The sequence below is a fragment of the Panthera uncia genome (genome assembly GCF_023721935.1).
Source record: "Panthera uncia isolate 11264 chromosome C1 unlocalized genomic scaffold, Puncia_PCG_1.0 HiC_scaffold_4, whole genome shotgun sequence".
Taxonomy (NCBI): domain Eukaryota; kingdom Metazoa; phylum Chordata; class Mammalia; order Carnivora; family Felidae; genus Panthera; species Panthera uncia.
The window spans coordinates 71761794-71783447 of NW_026057585.1; the positions used below are offsets into that span (position 1 = coordinate 71761794).

Genomic DNA, 21654 nt, shown 5'->3' on the forward strand with positions numbered 1-21654 from the left:
GTCGCTGTCCAGTTTTCCCAGCACCATATGCTGAAGAGACTGTCTTGTTTACATCAGATGCTCTTTCCTGCTTTGTCGAAGATCAGTTGGCCATACATTTATGGGCTCATTTCTGGATTCTCTATTCTGTTCCATTGATCTATGTGTCTGTTTTTGTGCCAGTACCATACCGTCTTGATGATTACAGCTTTGTAATACAGTTCAGAATTGTGATGCCTCCAGTTTTTATTTTCTTTTTTAACATTATTTTGGCTATCTGGGATCTTTTCTGGTTCCATACAAATTTTAGAATTGTTTGTTCTAGCTCTGTGAAGAATGCTGGTGTTATTTTGATATGGATTGCATTGAATGTGTAGATTGCTTTGGGTAGTATAGACATTTTAACAATATTTGTTCTTCTAATCCATGAGCATGGAATATTTTTCCATTTCTTTCATGTCTTCTTCAGTTTCTTTTTTTTTTTTTTAATTTTTTTTAAACGTTTATTTATTTTTGAGACAGAGAGAGACAGAGCATGAACAGGGGAGGGGCAGAGAGAGAGGGAGACACAGAATCGGAAGCAGGCTCCAGGCTCTGAGCCATTAGCCCAGAGCCCGATGCGGGGCTCGAACTCACGGACCGTGAGATTGTGACCTGAGCTGAAGTCGGACGCTTAACCGACTGAGCCACCCAGGCACCCCTCTTCTTCAGTTTCTTTCATAAGCTTTCTATAGTTTTCAACATACAAATCTTTTACTTCTTTGGTTAGGTTTATTCCTAGGTATCTTATGGGTTTTGATGCATTTGTAAATGGGATCAATTTCTCTTTCTGCTGCTTCATTACTGATGTATAGAAATGTAACTGATTTCTGTACATTGATTTTATATCCCTGTGACTTTGCTGAATTCATATATCAGTTCTAGCAGGTTTTTTTGGTGGAGTCTTTCAGGTTTTCCACGAGAGTATCATGTCACCTGAGAAGAGTGAAAGTTTGACTTCTTCCTTGCCAATTTATATGCCTTTTATTTCTTTTTGTTGTCAGATTGCTGAGGTTAGGACTTCCAGTACTATGTTGAACAACAGTGGTAAGGGTGGACATCCCTGTCATGTTCCTGAACTTAGGGGGAAAGCTCTCAGTTTTTCCCCATTGAGGATGATATTAGCTGTGGGTCTTTCATATATGGCCTTTATGATATTGAGGTATATGCCTTCTATCCCTGCTTTCTTGAGGGTTTTATCATGAAAGGATGCTGTATTTGGTCAAATGCTTTTTCTGCAATTATTGAGAGGATCATCATATGGTTCTTATCCTTTCTTTTATTAATGCAGTGTATCATGTTGATTTATAAATATTGAACCAGCCCTGCAGCCCAGGAATAAATCCAACTTGATCATGGTAAATAATTCTTTTAATGTACAGTTGAATTAGATTTGCTAGTATCTTGTTGAGAATTTTTGCCTCCGGGTTCATCAGGGATATTGGTAATTCTCCTTTTTAGTGAGGTCTTTGGTTTTGGAATCATGGTAATGCTGGCTTCGTAGAATGAGTTTGGAAGCTTTCCTTCCATTTCTATTTTTTGGAACAATTTGAGAAGAATAGGTATTAACTCTTCTTTAAATCTCTGCTAGAATTTCCCTTAGGAAGTCATCTGGCCCAGGACTCTTGTTTGTTGGGAGATTTTTGATTATTGATTCAATTTCTTTGCTGGTTATGGATTTTCTATTTCTTTGCTGGTTATGAAATTTTCTATTTTTTCTGTTTAAGTTTAGGACTTCCTTATTTTTAAAGGTTGATTAATATTCCATTGTATGCATATGCCATATTTTCCTTATCAGTTCTATCTTGATGCACATTTAGGTGGTTTCCACATCTTGGCTATTGTGAATAATGCTGCAATGAAATGGGAATGTGGATATCTCTTTGAGACCCTTCTTTCAATTCTTTTAGATAGATACCCAGAAATGGGATTGCTGAATCATATGGTAGTTCAATTTTTAATTTTTTGAGGCATCTACATATTATTTTCCATAGTAGCTGTGCCATTTTATATTTCCACCAACGTGTACAAGGGTTCCAGTTTCTCCACAACCTCACCAACACTTGTTTTCTTTTTTGTGAGTGACCATCCTAACAGATGTGAGGTAGCATCTCATGGTGGTTTTGATTTACGTTTCCCTGAGGATTGGTGATGTTGAGCACCTTTTCATATACTTGTCCATTTGTATGTCTTCTCTGGAGAAATGCCTGTTCAATTCCTTACCCATTTTTAAAATCAGGTTATTTGGTTTTTTGCAATTGAATTGTAGGAGTTCCTTATACATGTTTGATATTAACCCCTTATATCAGATATAGGATTTGTAATATTTTCTTCCATTCTGTAGGTTACCTTTAATTTTGTTGGTAGTGTCCTTTGCTGTTCAGAATTTTTTTTACTTTGATGTTGACTAACTTGTCTATTTGTGCTTTGTTATCAATCCAAGAAATGACCAAGACCAATATCAAGAAGATTTTCCTTGTGTTTTATTCTAGGAGTTTTACAGTTTTGGGTCTTACATTTAAGTCTTTAATCCATTTTCAGTTGAATTTTATGTATGGTCTAAGATAAGGATCCAATTTCATTCTTTTGCATATGGATACCCAGTTTTCCCAACACCATTTGTTGAGGAAACTACCCTTTCTCATTGTGAATTCTTGGTTCTCTAATGAAAATCAGCTGGCTGTGTGTACATGGGTTTATTTCTGGGCCCTGTTCTGTTCCATTGTTCTATATGTCTGTCTTTATACCAATACCATCCTATTTTGATAATTGTAGCTTTGTAATATATTTTGAAATCAAAGTATGATGTTCCAGTTTTGTCAATCTTTCTCAAGATTGCTTTGGCTATTTTTTCTTTTGTGGTTCCATGTTACTTTCAGGATTGTTTTTTCTACTTCTGTAAAAAATGCCAGGATATTGATGGGGTAACATTGAACCTGTATGTTGCTTTGTGTACTATGGACATCTTAACAATATTATCTTTCAATTCACTTATTTGTGTCTCATTTCAATTTATTTGTGTCTAATTTCTTTCAGCAATGTTTTGTTATTTTCAGTGTATGAGTCTTCTGCCTTGTTGCTCAAGTTTATTCCTAAGAATTTTATTATCTTTGATGCTGTTGTAAATGGGATTGTTTCCTTAATTTCCTTTTCTGTTAGTTCGTTATTAGTGTATAGAAATGCAACTAATTTTTGTATGTTGATCTTCTATGCTGCAATTTAACTGAGTTCACTTATTGGTTCTAACAGTTTTTATGGTGTCTTCAGGGTTTTCTGCATGTAAGATCAGGTCATCTGTGAAAGAGATAATTTTACTTCTTTTCCAATTTGGATGCCTTTTATTTATTTATCTGTCTATTTATCTATCTATTTCTCTGGATAAATTTCAAGTACTATGAATAAAAGTGGTGAGAAAGGACATCCTTGCCTTGTTCCTAACCTTAGAGGTTTCAGTCTTTCACCATTGATTATGATGTTCCCTGTGGATTCTTCATATATGGCCTTTATTTTGTTGCAGTATACCTAGGTTGCTGAGTGTTTTTATCAAGATAGGGTGTTGAATTTTGTCAGATGCTTTTTCTGCATCAGTTGAGACTATGATGTGATCATGATACATCATGGTCATGATCGTGATGTATAATAGTTTCAATATGCTATTGAATTCACTTTGCTAGTATTTTAGTCAGGATTTTTGCCTCGTATTCTTCAGGGATATTGGTTTGTAGTTTTTTTGTAGTGTCTTATCTGGCTTTGATATTAGGGTAATGCTGGTCTTAGAAAATGAGTTTAGATATGTTCCTTCCTCTTTTTTTTTTTTTTTTTTTTGGAAGAATTTGAGAGGGTGTTGGTGTTAATTCTTCTTTAGATATTTGGTAGAATTGTCCCTTGAAGCCATCTGGTTTTGGACTTTTCTTTGTTGAGAGCATTTTGATTGCTGATTCAATCTCCTTAATAGTTATTGGTATGTTCAGATTCTCTATTTCTTCATGATTCAATCTGTGTAGGTTGTATGTTTCCAAGAATTTATTTATTTCTTCTAGGTAATTGTTCATAGTAGTCTCTTTTGATCTTTTTTTTACTTCTGTGGCAATGTCCCCTCTTGCATTTGATTTTCATTATTTGAGTCTTCCCTTCTTTGTCCTACTTAGTCTAGATAAGGGTTTGTCAATTTTGTTGATCTTAAAAGCCAACTGAGTACTTTGTTGATTTTCTATTGTTTTTCTAATCTCTATTTCATTTATTTCTGCCTTTATCTTTATTATTTCCTTCCTTCTGATAACTTTGGGTTTAGTTTAGTTTTGTTTTTTTCTAGTTCCTTGAAGCATAAAGTCCGTGGTTTGAGAACTTTCTTCTTTTTCAATGTAGGCATGTTCTGCTATCAACTTCCCTCTTAATACTGCTTTTCTGCATCCCATAAATTTTGGTATGTTGTGTTTTCATTCTCATTTGTCTCAAGATATTTTCTGATTTCCCTTGTGAAGAAATATTTGAACACCTTGGTTCTTCAAGAGTGTGTGATTTAATTTCCATATATATTTTTAATTTTCCAATTTTTCTTCTGTTACTGATTTCTAGTTTCATTCCATTGTAGTCAGAAAAGATACTTGGTATGATGTAAGTCTTATTAAATTAGGTAAGACTTGTTTTGTGGCCTAACAAGCTATCTATCCTGGGGAATGTTTCATGTACACTTGAGAATAATGTGTATTCTGCTGATGTTGGGTGGAATTTTCTGTATATATGTGTTAAATCCATTTGGCGTATTGTGTCGTTCAGGCCCTCCGTTTCCTTATTGATCTTCTGTCTGGTTGTTCTACCCATTATTGAAAGTAGGGTATTGAAATATCCTACTATTATTATATTACAGTCTGTTTTTCTCTTCCATTCTGACAATGTTTGCTTCATATATTTGGGTGCTCTAATGTTGAGGCCGTGTATATTTGTAATTGTATCTTTCCAGCGAATTGACCCTTTTACCATTTTATAATGTCTTTCTTTTTTCTTTCAATTTTATTTTAACATTTACTCATTTTTGAGAGACAGAGAGAAACAGAGCACAAGCAGGGGAGGGGCACAGAGAGAAAGGGAGACACAGGATCCGAAGCAGGCTCCAGGCTCTGAGCTGTCAGCACAGAGCCCCACGCAGGGCTTGAACTCACCAACCGTGAGATTATGTCCTGAGCCAAAGTCGGACACTTAACCCACTGAGCCACCCAACTGCCCCTTATAATGTCCATCTTTATCTCTTGTAACAGTTTTTCCTTAAAGTCTGTTTTATCTGATATAAATATGGCCATTTCTGTTCTCTTTTGGTTACTATTTGCATGGGATCTTTTCTCTTTTGTTCATTTTCATTCTATGTGTGTTTTTATGTGTAAAGAGGATCTCCTGCAGACAGCATATAGTTGGGTATAGTTTTTTTATTTTTGTTTTTGTTTTATAATCCATTCAGCCATTCAAAGTCTTTTGATTGGGGAGCTTATCCAGTTACATTTAAAATACTTACTGGGACATCTGGGTGGCTCAGTCAGTTAAGCGTCTGACTCTTGGTTTCGGCTCAGGTCATAATTTCACAGTTTGTGAGTTCAAGCCCCGCATCGGGCTCCACACAGACAGTGCAGAGCCTGCATGGGATTCTCTCTCTCCCTCTCTCTCTCTCCGCCCCTCCCCTACTTGTGCTCTCTCTTAAAATAAATAAAAATTTAAAAATAAGAAGGTTTAAAATAATTACTAAAGGGGACAGACCTACTATTGGCATTTTGTTCATTTTTTTTTTCTGTCTGTCTGGTAGCTATTTTTTCCCTGGTTTCCTCTCTTTCTGCCTTCCTTGTGTGTTGTTGACTTTTTGTATTCACAAGCTTTGATTGTGTTCTCATTTTCTTTTGTATATATTCTATAGGTATTTGTGTGTGTGTGGTTACCATAGGGCTAATAATCTGTTTTAAGTTGATAACAACTTTAATCATATACAAAACCCAACTCTTGGGGCACCTGGGTGGCTCAGTTGGTTGAGCATCCAACTTCGGCTCAGGTCATGATCTCATGGCTCGTGAGTTCAAGCCCCACGTTGGGCTCTGTGCTGACAGCTCAGAGCCTGGATCCTGCTTCCGATTCTGTGTCTCCCTCTCCCTCTGCCCCTAACCCACTCACATTCTGTCTCTGTCTCTCTCAAAAATAAATAAACATAAAAAAAACCAAAACCCAACTCTTTTGCATCTCTCCACCCCTAACTTTGTTATTGATGTCACAAATTATATCTTTATATAAATTGTATTCATAGTTTTATAGCCATAGTTTTTTGTTTTTATGCTTTTGTCTTTTAAATTCTATACCAGCGTTAAGTGTTTTTTGCAATACCATTACAGTAATAAAGTATTCTCTGTCTTTTTTTTACATTTATCAACAAGCTATATATTTTTATATTTCATGTTTCTGTCTAGCATCCTTTTGTTTCAACTTGTGAACTCCCTTTAGCATTTATTGTAAGGAAGATCTAGTGGGTAAAGTCCTTCAGCTTTTGTTTTCTGGAAAGTGTTTATTTCCCCTTCATTTAAAAAAATTTTTTTTAATATTTTTTAATATTTATTTATTTCTGAGAGAGAGAGAAAGAGAGCAGGAGTGGAGGAAAAGCAGAGAGAGACGGAGACACAGAATCCAAAGCAGGCTCCAGGCTCTGAGCTGTCAGCACAGAGCCCAACACGGGGCTTGAACCCACAAACCACGAGATCATGACCTGAGCCAAAGTCAGACGCTAAACCCACTGAGCCACCCAGGCACCCCTCTTTCTTCTTCATTTTTGAAGGACAGTTTTTTCAGATATAATAATCTTGACTGGCAGGTTTTTCTTCTCTCAACACCTTGAATACATTGTCTCGCTCACCTTGAACATATTATCTCAGGTTTCTGCTGAGAAAACAGTGATAATCTTATGGGAGCTCCCTTGTATGTAGTGAGTTGCTTTTCTCTTATTGTTTTCAAGATTCTCTCTTTGTCTTTGACTTTTGACAGTTTAATTATAATTTGTCTTGCTGGGAGCCTCTTTGGATTCATCATACTTAGAGACTACTGAGTGTCTCATACTTGAATGGTATATCTTGGTCATTATTTCTTTAATTAGCCACTCCACCCCTTTCTCTCTCTTTTCTCCTCCTGGAACTCCCATAATGTGTACATTGGGTAGCTTTATGATACCCTGGAAATCCCTTAGGCTTTCTTCACTTTTCTTCATTCTTGTTTGTTTTTGTTCCTCTGACTCAATAATCTCAAATAACTTGTCCTTGAGTTCACGGATTCTTCCTTGTTTGGTCAAGTGTGTCGTTGAACCCCTCTAATGAGTTTTTCAGTTCAGCTATTAAATATTCTTCAACTCTGGAATTTCTGTTTGGTTCTTTTTTTATAGTTTTTATCTCTTTCTTGATATTCTCATTTTGTCCATGCATTATTTTCCTGATTTTTCTATAGTCTGGCTTTAAGCAGGGGGAAACCTTCAATAATCAGCCTGGCTTGAGATTCTAGGACTTCTGAAAACCTTTTCGGTGGATGCAATTTCTCTGAGTTTGTGAGCTAATTTCCCAGTTAAAGTTTTGGTGGTTTCTTTTTCAGGGCCTCATATATCTCTTGCTCCCTCTGGTGTCTATCTGTGGTATTGCAGGTTCTCTCGTGGTGTAGCACAAAGCCACCCCACTCAGTGGCATCCAAAAGTATGTTGTGCTCAGTGACATCCAAAGTATTTTGTACTTAGCGGCATCAAAAGTATTTTGGCTCCCCATCAGTACGCCAAATCATGTAAGACATAAACCAGTTCCTTGGGCAGCCCTCTGAAAATCCAGAATGTTTGATACATGTTCCACTCTTTTCCCTGCCTTCCCCCTACCCCCCACAGAAAACCTGATCTGAGCTGTGCTCATTTCTGGAGTTCCTATAAAGGTATTTTGGTCCATACTTTGTTATTCAGTCACTTTCTCTGTTGGGGAGTAAAGACTGGGACTTCTTATTCCACCATCTTGTTGACATCACTGCCTCATCTCTTTCATGTAATGTGATATTTCATCAAATCTAAGCTAGTATCAATTATTAGACATATTCCAATTTTGGAGATGTTAAAATGGGGGAGAATAACCAATGGCAACAGTAAGACACCATCTGTAGTAAGATGTGCTACAGTCTTGTTATGGTAGAAACTCACTTCAGTAAGTCAGAGAAAGACAAATATAGGATTTCACTCATATGTGGAATTTAAGAAACAAAACAAATGAACGTAGGGGAACGGAAGGAAAGATAAAATAAGATAAAAACAGAGGGAGGCAAACCATAGGAGACTCTTAAATATAGAGAACAAACTAGGGTTGCTGGAGGGGAAGTAGGTGAGGGGGATGGGCTAAATGCATGATGATGATGCACATTAAGGAGGGTACTTGCTGGGATGAACACTGGGTGCTATATGTAAGTGATGAACCGCTAAATTCTACTCATGAAACCAATACTACACTATATGTTAACTAACATGAATTTAAATAATAAGAATAAATCGCACTCCCAAACTACCCCATAAGAAGGAAAGAAAGAAAGAAAGAAAGAGAAAAAGAAAAAGAAAAAAGAAAGGAAAAGAAAGAAGAAATTAACTCACTTCTAAGTATTAGGATGAAAAGTTAAGTGCTATAAAAAAGAGACTCAACAAAGCAGTGGCTTAGAGTACAAAAAAATCTGTTTCTCTCTCACTAATAGTTGTGAAGCATCTAGGCAGGTGAGTGGGATAGCACTGCTACATGCTAAGTTCAAAAACCCACTTCCTTTTATCCTGTTGCTCTGCCACCCACTAGGATGCAATATCTAGGACATAATTATACTAAAAATTATTCATTGTTTACCTGAAATTCAAATCTATTTGGGTGTCCTGTGTTTTATCTGGCAAATCGATACTAGCAAACTATATAGTCTGCAACTATCAAAGCTGGGTTCCCACAGGTTACAAAAAGTGAAAAGGGGGTAGAAAATGAACTGAAGGCATGCCTGCTCTTTCCTGAGGTCTAAGCCCAGAAGTGTCATGTACCATTTCTGCTCATTTTCCAATGATAAGAAGTTAAGTCATATGACTTATACCTAACTACAAAGGAGGCTGGGAAACGTTGGTTAGTTAAGTGCTCAAAAAAAAAAAAAAAAAATGGGTGAACAGATTTTGGAGGACAGCTAGCAGTCTTCATCATAAGAACTTCCAGGATTGATCTTCTAGGTGCTTTATTTCTTCTTTCCTTATCTTTGTATTTTTGCTCTACATTGTTGGGGCTTTTCTTGATTTTATCTTCCAAGTGGTCTCTTGAATATCTTAATTTAGCTGTCATATGTTTAACTTTCCAAAGGTATTTCCTATTTTCCAACTGGTCCTTGCCACTAGTGACCTTTCTTGTTTTATGGAGGCAGTAACTTCCCAGATCTTCCTGAAGATATATCTAGAATTTTTAAAGATTTTACTGTTACATTATAACTTTCTGTTGTCTGGAGTCACTTATTCTGTTTCCCCTTCTCTCTTTCATGCTTCTAGCTGTCTTCATAACTCTGGTCCTCCTGGTTGCCTGTTTATGGAATGACAGATCTAGTTGGTTAATCTCAGTAATTGAGTTGGCTCCCTCAGTTGCTGTGTATTTCCTCTGTTGCTCTATGCTTCCCTGAGAGGTCACCCCCTTGAACAGGAAAGCTGAGTGGGGTCTTCTGGGAGGTTTTTCTGTAGTGTGAGTGGATGGGTTGTTGGGGGATGAGGTAGGGAGAGGGTTTGTAAATGTCACAATGACAAAAGTTTTATTCTGGGGTATCAACACTATATGAAACACCAGATTTGATTTCTATAGAATGAGCCTTCTGGGGTCTTGCCGTGTACGTTTTATTTTTGTCCGGAGGTAAGTGCTAGTTACTCTCCATTCTGGACGTAAGAGGGAGGTGACTTGTGCAGCTGCACAGACTTTCTACGGAGAGTATAGTTTCTAGACCCACTCCTCCTGTCTGTCATTAGTACCTGCCAACCATGAACTCAGAGCCTCTCTGTGGTTTTGCCGGGAAGACTGGCTCTCATTTCCATGCCTGAATTCTGGGCCATGGCTTCCTCCCACTCTGCTGAGCCATCAGTGTGTGTCATCTACTTTTAGAAACTGTTGGAGGTCTGCACCTGCCACTCCTCTTCCCTGCCATTCTCTTTGCTGTTATGTGTTTCTATTCCTTTTCAGTTATCTTAGCCAGGTCTCAGAAGGAAGGGGAAACAATCACTTGAGCTCAGACTAGAGTCTTGAACCTTTAATATGCTTACCTACTTTGTGAATCTCCAAGGGTATTTGTTGGTTTATTTTTGCAACTACTTTATGGGTTAGGCATATGCTGTTAAATGGTGAGGCCTTTGTTCTGCTGAGCTCCTTGATGTGTTTGTGTACGCAGATTGGCATCAGGGGCTGAGAAAAGCCAAACAGCTTTTTATTATGGAGTAAAACAATCTGCAGTTTCCAGAGCAGTTGGGAGAGAGAGGATAAGGGCAGCGATGGGAGGAAAGAGGAGAGGAAGCTAGTGACATGCCATGATGGGAACCCCTCCCCAAGACTGCCAATCTCTCAAAGGGATTCTAAACTTACAGAATGCTTGTTGTGGTGGAATTTCCTGGGGAAGCCAGGGAAGATGCTCCGTTCTGTGACTGATGGGGACAAAACAGACTTGCACAGACCATAGGAACCTCAGGCAAAAGGCCGTGAGAGCATGAGTTCCAGGAATCTGCAGGAATTGGGTGGAGGGTTTGGACTTTCCATCCTGTGGAATTGGCAAGACTCTGAGGTAATCGTACAGAACTCTCTGTGGGTCAGGAGGGCCCCCAACTGGCACCTGGCATGTTTCCAACGTACCTGACCCCTTTAGCTCACCCTCCACACTAGCTTGAATGATCACACCATTCACCTGCTTGAAAATCCCGTTGTCTACAGCCCACAACTTTTTATCCTGGCATCCAACAGCCTTCACCATCTGGTCCCTCCCTTACCATCATCTCCTCCTCACACAGGACGCTCTGATTACGTTAAACATTTCACTGTTCCTTAAAACACTGCCATTTCCCTTCCATCTGAAATAACCTTCCTCTTCTTTGCCTGAGTAAACATCTATTCATTCTTTAAGACCAGACTCAATCATCGTCTCACCTTTTCCTTCCCTCCAAAGAGCTAGCCATTCCCACCTGTGTTCCCCCAATACCTTGTTCTGAGCAGAGTTTCTCTTCCTCTGAGTTCCCTGCAGGAAGGACTGTCTTATTCAATTTTGGACTCCAATGTCCAGTTCAGGCCAGCGTAAGGCCCTCCCCTGTGCTCCTAGTGCACCCTGGGTACAACCATAATGACCCATATCATCCTGCACTGTAACTCTAGGTTTTTGTGCCCATCTCCTGCACTCAGAGAATGAAGAGAACGAAGGAGAAAATTAGGGAAGTTAATAAAAAAGGAAGTCACAGAGTGGATAAATGGGCTAGTCAGGACTCAAAAGTCTGGGCCAGTGCAGAAACCATAACCTATGAACTTGGTCAAAAAGGGGCAAATGAGATTGGCGAGTCCTGTCCCAAGATCAAAGCAAGTGCCTCGAGCACTGATCCTGGGTTTTACTGGCAGCAGAGATTCCCAGAAAGTCACAGCAACTGTTACTAAGGCTCTACGTAGGTCTGGAAGGATACCAAGCTCCCCAGACAGGGGACCAGTAGACCTAGCTTGGTAGTGAGTATAATGAAGAGCTTGGCCTTGGAATCATAAATACCTGATTTGAACCCCAGCATAGTCATTAAGTCAGGTCATTTAACATCTCAGAATTTTCTCATCTTAAAAATAGGGAGAGGTGCCTGGGTGGCTCAGTGGGTTAAGCATCCTACTCTTAATTTCGGCTGTCATGATCTCACGGCTGTGGGCTCGAGCCTCATGGGCTCCACACTGAGTGAGGACCCTGCTTAAGATTCTCTCTCTCCTTCCCCCTGCTCATGAGCTCTCTCTCTAAATTAAAAAAATAATAACAGTAAGTTATATAAATAAAAATGTTTTTAAAAAATGGGGATACTATTACCTTACAGGATAGTTGTGGAGATCAGAGGTAACAGGTGCCCAAGAACGGGTGCTCTGTGGTGTTTGATGGCAACTTTAATTACTAGGGAGTGTGCCAATTCATACATACAAGTTTGGGTGACTATATGTTTAAAATATTTTGTACGCAGATTTTGAAGAAGCAGAAAGATGTATGTGAAATAAAAGTGCTTTGTCAAACATAAACACATTATTTCAAAGGGATACATGCCCCTCTATGTTTATAGCAGCACTGTTTGCAATAGCCAAGATACGGAAGCAGCACAAGTGTCTATCAGCTGATGAGTGGATAAAGAAGGTGTGGTATATACAGTGGAATATTATTCAGCCATGAAAAAGAATGGAATCTTGGGGCGCCTGGGTGGCTCAGTCAGTTGGGCGTCCCGACTTCGGCTCAGGTCATGATCTCGCGGTTTGTGAGTTCAAGCTCCACATCGGGCTGTGCTGTCAGCACAGAGCTTGTTTCAGATCCTCTGCCCCGTCTCTCCCTTGCTCCTGCTTGTGCTCTCTCAAAATTAAATAAAAAACATTAAAAAAATAAAATAAAATCTTGCCATCTGCAATGACATGCATGGAGCCAGAGAGTATAATTCTAAGTGAAATAAATCAGAGAAAGACAAATACCGTATGATCTCACTCATATGTGAAATTCAAGAAACAAAACAAACAAGCAAAAGGAAAAAAGAGAGAGAGACAAACCAAGAAACAGATTGTTAACTGTAGAGAACAAACTGAAGGTCACGCAAGGGGAGGATGGGTGAAACAAGTCATGAGGATTAAGGAGTGTCCTTGTCGTGACGAGCACCAGGTGATTAAAATAAAAACTTTTTAAAAAGTACTTTGTAAACTGTAGTGTCCTACAAATGTCAGGGAATCATTTGGAAAGTCTTCTTTTATAGTTGGAATACAGGCTTTGGGTTTAGGCAGAAGTAGGTGGAGTCCTGCCCCTGCGACTTACTTGCCATGTGATCTTGGGCAAGTCACTTTCTGGCAGCCTGTTTCTCCTTCTGTCAAATGTGGGTAATTCTTACTTCCCAGGGTTACGTGAGAATTCAACATAATGAGTACAAAGCTGCTAGCACATCTGTCTCTGGCTGGGTGGCAGGATCCCATGTGATAGGTCAGGTCACAGACGGTGCCAGTTTTAAGCCCGGTACCAGAATCACATTCTGGCAATTGGTTACAAATGAAAAGGGCCCCTCGGTCTGGAAGAGCAGGACCTGATTGGCAAGAGATGTAGAGAAGGGTCTTCTTTATGTGTTGGAGGAAATCTGGGTGAATGTTCAACTGCCGTCAGAAAACATGGAAATCTGGCATGTGGAGCCAGGCCGAAACCAGGAGGGCAGGAAGCTGGGCAGGATCCCCACCAAGCTGTCCCAGCCTTGGGAACTAAACCATTGCTACGAAAGGCAAAGACCCTCATCGCGGGTTCATCCCAGCCCTCACCCCTACTCCCCAACACTTATCACTTTTCCTAGACACAAATAAATGTCAATCAAGAATCTAAGGGAGGAAAGGTTCTCATACTTGGCACTGACTTCCCACAGAGCAAATGAACCAGGGCCACACCAGAAGGCCCCACTAGCTCCCATTTCCAGGGACTCACTTGGTCCCAGGCCGGCCCCCTAAGTGGATCCTCCTTCAGAAGCCAGTAGGTGCATGGAATGAAAAGAGCGTCAGTTCAGAATCAAGGGAGGCTCAAGTGTGAACTCTGGCTCCACCACATACCTGCTGTGTAACTTCACAGCAATTGACTTCACTTCTCCTCACTTGTTACCTCATCTTATTCCCTTGAGCAAACGTCAATGACACAAAGATGTAATGTGACCTGTAGAATCTACAGCATATGTGGGTTCCTTCTGCCTTCCTGCTCAAAGGCTCCAGAGACCCAGCCTGCTTTCCTCTGCTTTTCAGAGCAGCCACCCATTCTGTCTTTCCTGGAATTCAACCCCCTTCCAGAGAGGCTGCAGCATGGCCGCCTCCCCAGCTCCCACTTCCTTGATGCCCCAAATAAGTACACAGGTCCTTTTCATTGAAGAGTTTTACTGCTAATCACTCTAGGAACAGATGGAGGTGGGGTGGGGGGAACAAGTCACAAACATGGGGGACTGTGAAGGTCCCTAGATCAAGGCTCCCTGAGGGCTTCCCTTTCATTCCTAAGGCAGGGCCAGACCTCTTCTCCAGGCCAAGGAGGCCCCTTCCATTGGGAAGGCTGCTCCCCCCAACACAGGTGGGGCCCAGCAGATGGGAACTGGCAGCCACTGCAATGTGCCCCGAGCATTTCATACACAATTCCGAGGACCTTCAGACAGTGATGCCACCTCACAGGGACTTCCTCAAAGGCCAGGGGATGATTGCCCTAATGATAGGAGCATGTGCCAAGCCTATCCTACTTCTCTTTCATCCCAAGGAGATGAAGCCAAGACTGGATCCTCCCACTTTCCAAGGCAAGAAATTGGCCTGGAAAGGGGCAGGGATTTTTACTCAAGGGTCCCTTCTCAGGACTTCCTGGAGATCCTGGCTTCAGAGGCAACAGGAAACCATTCTCCAAAGTGGGAGGAGGGGCTTGAGGTCAAGGGGGCAGCAGCAGATCCTACAGATCTTCCTACACTAGGCTGGGGTCTCTCTCTCTCTCTCTCTCTCTCTCTCTCTCTCTCCCTCATTGTCCTTCAGCTGGCGTCTTTCCCAGCCTGCTCTCCCATGTGCGTTTTCTGGTGGCGGATAAGGTTGGAGCTCCGGGAGAAGTGTTTCCCACACAGAGTGCACCAGTAGGGCTTCTCCCCTCTGTGGGTCCTCTGGTGTGCTCCAAAGTTGGAGATGTCGCTGAAGGTCCGCCCACACTCGGTGCACTCATAGGGCCTCTCGCCCGTGTGCGTGCGGTGGTGCACACCGAAGCTGGAGCTGTTGCTGAAGCTCTTGCCGCACTCACAGCAGATGTAGGGCGCTGGCTCCAGGTGCGTCCGGTGATGCACCGCCAGCGTGGCACTCTGGCTGAAGCTCTTGCCACAGAGGTCACAGCGGTACGGCCGCTTGCCCAGGTGATCTTGTTGGTGCGTGGTAAGGTCTGAGCGCCGCCGAAAGCTCTCCTGACACTTGGGACATTTGTAGTGCTTCTCTTCCAGGTGGATCCGCTCGTGCCGGATGCGGTTGGAGCTTCTCGAGAAGCTCTTGCCACATTCAGAACACTTGTAAGGTTTCTCGCCGGTGTGGATCCGCTGGTGTGTTCTCAGGTTGGAGGTATTATTGAAGGTTTTGCCACACTGGGCACATATAAAGGGCTTCTCGTCGATCTCGGGCCTTGGGTGAGCCATGGGGCCCCCGGGCTCTCTGGCGGGGTCGGTGACTTTCTGCAACGGTTTTTTTGGGTGGATCTCTCGTGGACCTTCTGACAGGCTCTCTTGCTCATGCTCCTTCTCTCCATCTGGGATCCGAAAACCCTCCGAGTCCTCCACTCTCCAAGGCTTACCCCATTCCCCTTCCTCAGGCAGGTGCTGTTCTGGATTCTGCTCCTTCTCCTTCTCACTGCCCATTTCTGAACCCTGAGAATGAACACAAATGGCCAACACCTTTATTCCTTGGTGTTGGGTCAGGCTAGACCACAGGGAATCTTGTTCTGGTAAAGGGGTGTACACCTTCCCCGTGGAACATCCATTAGAAATAACCTCAATTAACTGGAATACTTGGATGCAATGCCTTTACTTACTGACTTTCAAGGTTCAAACTTACAAACTTCCACGGATGTTTAAAGCTGCCCATCAGAGTAAAGAGGCATCCGCTTTGTCTATGCCCAACAGATACTTGTGCAACGCGAATGTCACTTTTCTCAATATCATTGAAAAATGACAGTCTAGACTATAATTCATGTACAAGTAAAGGAGCTCCCATTTGGGTAAAATTCCATTTTCCTGCCTAACTCTAAGCTAACTAAAACTACTTTTATGGTGATCTCTTTTGAAAAAACTTCCTGAAAAGTTTCCATTTCCCTGCTTTCAGAATGAACAGAATAGAACCTCTCATTCTTGAGGCTCTCCTAGCTGTGTACAAGGCCCAGCATGATTCCTCTTAAACATTCCGCCACCCTTCCCCTCCCTGGAACTCACCCTAACCTAGCAACTAACGGTTAACATCTGGGCCCTCCAAGACCTACTGCAGGGTCTGGGCCGTGTGCTCTGATTGGTCAATGCCCACTTCCTCTCTCCAACACCATATACAACCACATACACAGGCCACATATACACACAGCCATACTCACATACCAGACACACTCAACCACATTCTCACACCATATACACATACCACACACAGCCACATACACAGACCTGCATACCACATATAGCCCCATACAGCCACACACATCCCATGTACATACATAGCCCTCCCAAGCATGTAGCCACATACATGGCTACACGATCACAAAGACAGCTCTACTGTCACACCACACAAAATCACACACACTCACATGCTATGTACAAAGACACACCGACATTGGGGTGCCTGGGTGGCACAGTCTGTCAAGCGTTTGACTCTTTATCTCAGCTCAGGTCATGATCTCACAGTTCGTGAGTTCAAGCCCCACGTCAGGTTCAACGCTGATGGTGCAGAGCCTGCTTGGGATTCTGTTTCTCCTTCTCCTTGCTCCTCCCCCGCTTGTGCTCTCTCTGTCTCTCTCAAAATAAATAAATAAACTTTAAAAATAATAAAAATTTTTAAAAGTCAAAACAAAACAAAAAAACAAGACAAACAGACACAAACCACATTCCTCACACACACACAGCGCCAACTTATGCAAACATCGGTAAATGCTTGCTCAGCTGCGCAGACTCCTCTGCATTCCTATAGCCCAGGACAGGGGACGAGGGATGAAGTACTTCTGCCGGGCGTGGGGTTTCCTCTGAGCCCGAAAGCAATAGCAGCACTTCAGAAGGTGCAGTGGGCCGGCGGAGATACTGCGGGCGGACACGAGCAAGGGATGAGGGTGGGAGCGAGACCGAAAGGACAGCGATGGTAGAAAATGACAGACCGAGGATTCCTTCAAGTCAGCAAGTACTTCTGGAACACACAACAGCCGTAACGGAAGGGGCGCTGACTGTATTTAGGGTCGTATCCCGATGGTGGCACACAGTACAGAACTGGACAAATCACTCGAGCACCGGGAGCCTCAACTCCCACATCACTAACCCTGTGACACCCGCCTATCCTGCATGCCTACGGCGTGCTCAGCATGCTGCGTGGCAGCAAATGACAGCTACCGTTACCACGGTTGAGGACAATGGGTTCCAGAGACAGGCCCGGCCTCTACTCAATCCATTCAACAAATATATCTTAAGGACCTACTAGATATGACTGCTGCTACTTTAGGAATTTGGGTTACATTAGAAGAACAAAGACCTTGTCCCTCATGGGACTTAGGAGGACACCATGTCCTGGCCCTGCAGAGAACACAAGAATGAAAAAGATCCCTTATGTGATCTTGTTAGGAAAGAAAAAAAAATGTTTCTAATTAAAAAAATGGTACAAGGTAAAAAATGGTACACAACTATACATTCTAAAATGTACAATATGGACAGAGCCTCAAATCTTTGAGTGGAGGCCAGCAAATTTTTCTGGAAGGGGCCAGACAGTAAATATTTGGGGCCATAGGATCTCTGTGGCAACTACTCAACTCTGCTGTTGTATCGTAAAAGCAGCTGTAGACAATACAAAAATGAATGAGTGTGGCTGTGTTCCAATAAAACTTTAAGACAAAAGGAGCTGAACTATAGTTTCCCAGTCCTTGTTTGAGAGTGTTTCTTGAAGAATCTAGATAAGGGAGGTGAAGGAGGCTTGCTTCGCTTTCAAAAATGCAAGTAAACATCAAAAACAATTTATTCCTTGACGCTTATTTAGTTTTGACAATCCTTTTAAAAATTACAACCCCGTTCCCACATTCCCATCCCCCTACCCCACAGAACTTCTCACCTGCGAACATTCTATTTATCTATTATGTCAATTATTTAGTGTCTGCCTCCCCTTGCTAAAACAGAAGTCCTATGAGGGACGGGGTCTTTGTTCCTAAAGCACTGACAGTCATACCTAGTAGGTCCTTAATAAATATTTGTTGAAAGAGTTGAGTAAAGGCCAGGCCTGTCTCCAGAACCCATTTCAGGCTTGCTTGTGTCTGTTTCTGTTCCTCAGGAATCTCTTGATTCCTGCCCACTTCCACCTTTATGCAAACACAGACTCCTGTTTGTACGTACTTGCTTTTACAGTGATTTGCAATTATCTTTTAACATTATCTGGCTTCACTAGAAATTTATAAGTCATTGGAAAGGAGGGACTAGGCCACTTTGGAAATCTCTCTTCAGCACAAGGCAGTGCTCAAATGTTTTTTGAATGTATGAGTGAAAGGATGTGATCTGAATTCAAGCCCCAGCCCTGCCCACCCCACCTAGGGCTCTAGTACCTCTGTCTATGCAGGGGGCGACATGGCCCCCTCTCACTTCCAATCCTGCTCTTCTGAGCACCTATAATGTACCAAGCTCTGACTCGCCTCAGGACTGAATGCTGGATCAAAAGAAGAGAAAAAAGATTTAGGATTATGGTTACTACCCTCAGTTTATGGCACAGTTCAGGGAAACAGGCCATGAACTCCAGACACTGTCATATGGTATAGAAGGTTAAGTTCTAAGGGGACAGGAACTGTGCCTCAGTCACCTTTGTACCGTTCCTCAATGCCTCGCACAGCACCTGGCACATTATACAGGAACCAATAATAATAGTCCACATTTTTTTAAGCTGATACTAAATGCTAGGCCCTGGGCTGAACACTATATACAAATCATGGCATTTCATTTACACAACTTATTTTAGAGATGAGGAAACTGAGGCTCAGAGAAATTATAACTTGCCCAAGGGCACACAGCAAGTGAGTAGCAAAACTGGGACTTATGCCCATCACTCCAAAGCCAGTGCTTTTAAGCCTGACACTAGTATTGGAGAGAAGTGGGGGAGATGGGAGGTGGGGAGGAAAGGAAAGGAGGAAGGAGTAAGAACAGTGGCACAGGAGTTCGGGAGTTCAGGTGACACCCGCGCGGCTCCCTGAAGAGATCAAGGACGAGCCGCTAAATGGAAAAGGAGGCATCTGAGCTAGGACTTACAGGATAGGTGAGCAAGATTGGGACTTACAGAGAGATGGGGAGACCACCATCTACTAAGAACACAGTGACAAGTAAGGTACAGATACACTTTCAGGTCACATTTCAAAGATTTGGGGGAGAGAAGGGCCCATCAGTCTTGGCTTCCCAGGAGGCCCAGGGGACAGGGAGGATGCAAGGTGGGAGACACTGGGGGCAGTGGTGAAGCGACCAGGACTAAGAAATAAGAGCCAAGCAGATGGGGCTGGTGATCACAGATGCTGAAGGTCAAGGGCTTGGGTTAGAGGGAAGGGGCTAAGCTGGAAAGTGGTCTGAAGGGCCAAAGTTCGGGGTCTTTAGGGTCAAGTCAAGGGGTAGGGAGTGGGAGGCAATGGGGAGAGAAGAGCTTGGAAAGACCAGGGACAAGGTGTTGAACAACAGGGAAATGTATCGGGGAGCTGCATAACGGGTCAGTTAGAGGAGGCCATAGGGGTCCGAGGGTCCGAGGAGATGACCTGGGGAGAGGAGGCACAGGCTGCAATCAGAGGTGTCAGGGGGCGGGAGCCAGGAGGCTGGGTTGTAAGTAGCGGGGAGAAGCCGATGGCGGAGTCGAGGATACGCGCCTCCCAGAGGACAGGAGCTGGGTTCTGAGTAGCGGACTGGCTTGGGCGGGAGGCTAGGGAGATGGGGAGGGGCTGGCCCCAGAAGTATGGTCAGTGCCAGGGGGGGCTGGACTGAAAGGCCAACAGGAGGGCCTGAAATAAGGGCTGAGGCCAGCCGCCTGGCCGCGCGGGCCAAGGGCGGGGACCAGGGGTCGGGGCGGGGGGGACCACCGGGTCCCATTTGCTCCCCACTGGGTCCAGGGAGCAAAGCCACAGCCTCTAATTCCCGGGAGAGAGGGAAGGGGCCATGCTCAGAGTTCCCCACAAAGCCGTATCCGCCTCCCCCGCGACCTCGGGCCCACCCAGGACCCACCTCGCTCCCGCCGCTCGATCAGGGACAGCGCTGCCTCTGTGGGCCGGGGGAGGAGCCGGAGCCGGAACCCAGAGAGGACCCGCCCTACACCTCCAGGATTGGGTCCTGAGGAGGATCCTTCATTCCCACTGGCTGTATTGGGTGCCACAAGGCAAGAAACCCAGGCGGGCTCGCCAATAAGCTTTGGTCTCAAACAAAGCCTGCTGGGAGTTGTAGTCCTGAGGAAGAGAGTAGACTCCGAGAAGAAATTTGCGAAGTTTAGAACTGAGCAAGTGGAGACCGTGTTCCCTTCCAAGGTCGTCGGATCTCCTTCTACGCTCACATGAGAAAAGCCCAACGTAGTTTTAACCACCCGTCTGGGAAGTAATAGAAAACCTAGAGCTAACCTACATGACCTCCAAGTGTCATGAACTCAGTTTCTTCTTTACTTTGAATTGGTGACCCTTGGTCCTGTAGACATCCGTGAAGCCTTGAATTCCGCGCTTCACGCGAGGTTTATCCTTAAAATCAAAGGATTGGAGAACTAGGAGGAATTTTAAAGATCCACTAACCCAATCCGTTTGTGAGAAGTTAGACGTTTCCTGTGCAAGGAGCTGCCTCTGGGTCTCCCAACGCTCCTGCACAGGGATTTTTTTTTTCTCGGTCCTACATAGATAAACCTGGCATTCCTCAATCCGACATAATACAACTTCTAAGGTATCCAGGATTAGGATTTTTTTCCCCAAGGTTTACTTAAAAAAAAAAAAAAAAAAAAAAAAAAAAAAGCCTAATCCAATATTCTCATATCTGCACGGTATTTCTTGTCTTCAGAGCTAGATAATCTACATTTATAATACCAGTTCTACCGCCTAGCCATTTGGAGCACCATTTTCCTCCCCCATAAAATCCCTGGCAGAATTGTTCTAAGGATTAAATGAGTTAAAGCTTCTGCTTCCACAATGTCAGTTCTCTTCCGGCTGGTAAATTCTCTTGGGTGCAGCCAGTGTGAACAATGGGAATTAGATTAGGATATTCAGGAAAGTATGTTTGAAACTGAATATGAGTGAGTGAAATATAAATCCTACACACACACTATTGCTTATAAATTGATATAAATAAAATACTGAGAAGGCAGATCAGAAATAAAACTGTGGCTTTATTTCTAACTGTGGTTAAAGCTTGCTTGGGTGAATTCAAGGTTGTTCAAAAACCAATCCCATAATGTGCTTGTCTGTTACCAGTCCAAAGCCTTTCCCCACAACTTCTCGTTCATGTACAAAAGCAAACAGAAAATTTCACCCATGCACTGTGATAGTTAACTTTATATGTCAACTTGACCAGGCTACAGGGTGCCCATATATTTGGTCAAACATTATTCTGTTTCTGGAAGGGTGTTTTCGGATGAGATTAACATTTAAATTGGTAGAGTGAGTGAAGCAGAGTGCTGTCCCTAATGTGGGCCTGCCCCATCCAATCAGTTGAAGGCC

At 42.8% G+C, this 21654-nt stretch overlaps 1 protein-coding gene across 1 annotated transcript; it reads right to left on the reverse strand.

Moving 5' to 3' along the window:
• Positions 1 to 14127: 14127 nt before the first annotated feature.
• On the reverse strand, positions 14128 to 20229 carry ZNF691 (zinc finger protein 691). Its single transcript, XM_049617349.1, has 2 exons — positions 20189 to 20229; positions 14128 to 15640 (listed from the first exon to the last, which is right to left on the reverse strand). The coding sequence occupies exon 2, from the start codon at positions 15629 to 15631 to the stop codon at positions 14771 to 14773; it is 861 nt and encodes a 286-aa protein (XP_049473306.1). The 5' UTR covers positions 15632 to 15640; positions 20189 to 20229; the 3' UTR covers positions 14128 to 14770.
• Positions 20230 to 21654: the final 1425 nt, after the last annotated feature.

Bases quoted from the DNA above. Each gene is read 5' to 3' on its own strand.
- ZNF691 (XM_049617349.1), bottom strand. From the start codon at position 15,631: ATGGGCAGTGAGAAGGAGAAGGAGCAGAATCCAGAACAGCACCTGCCT.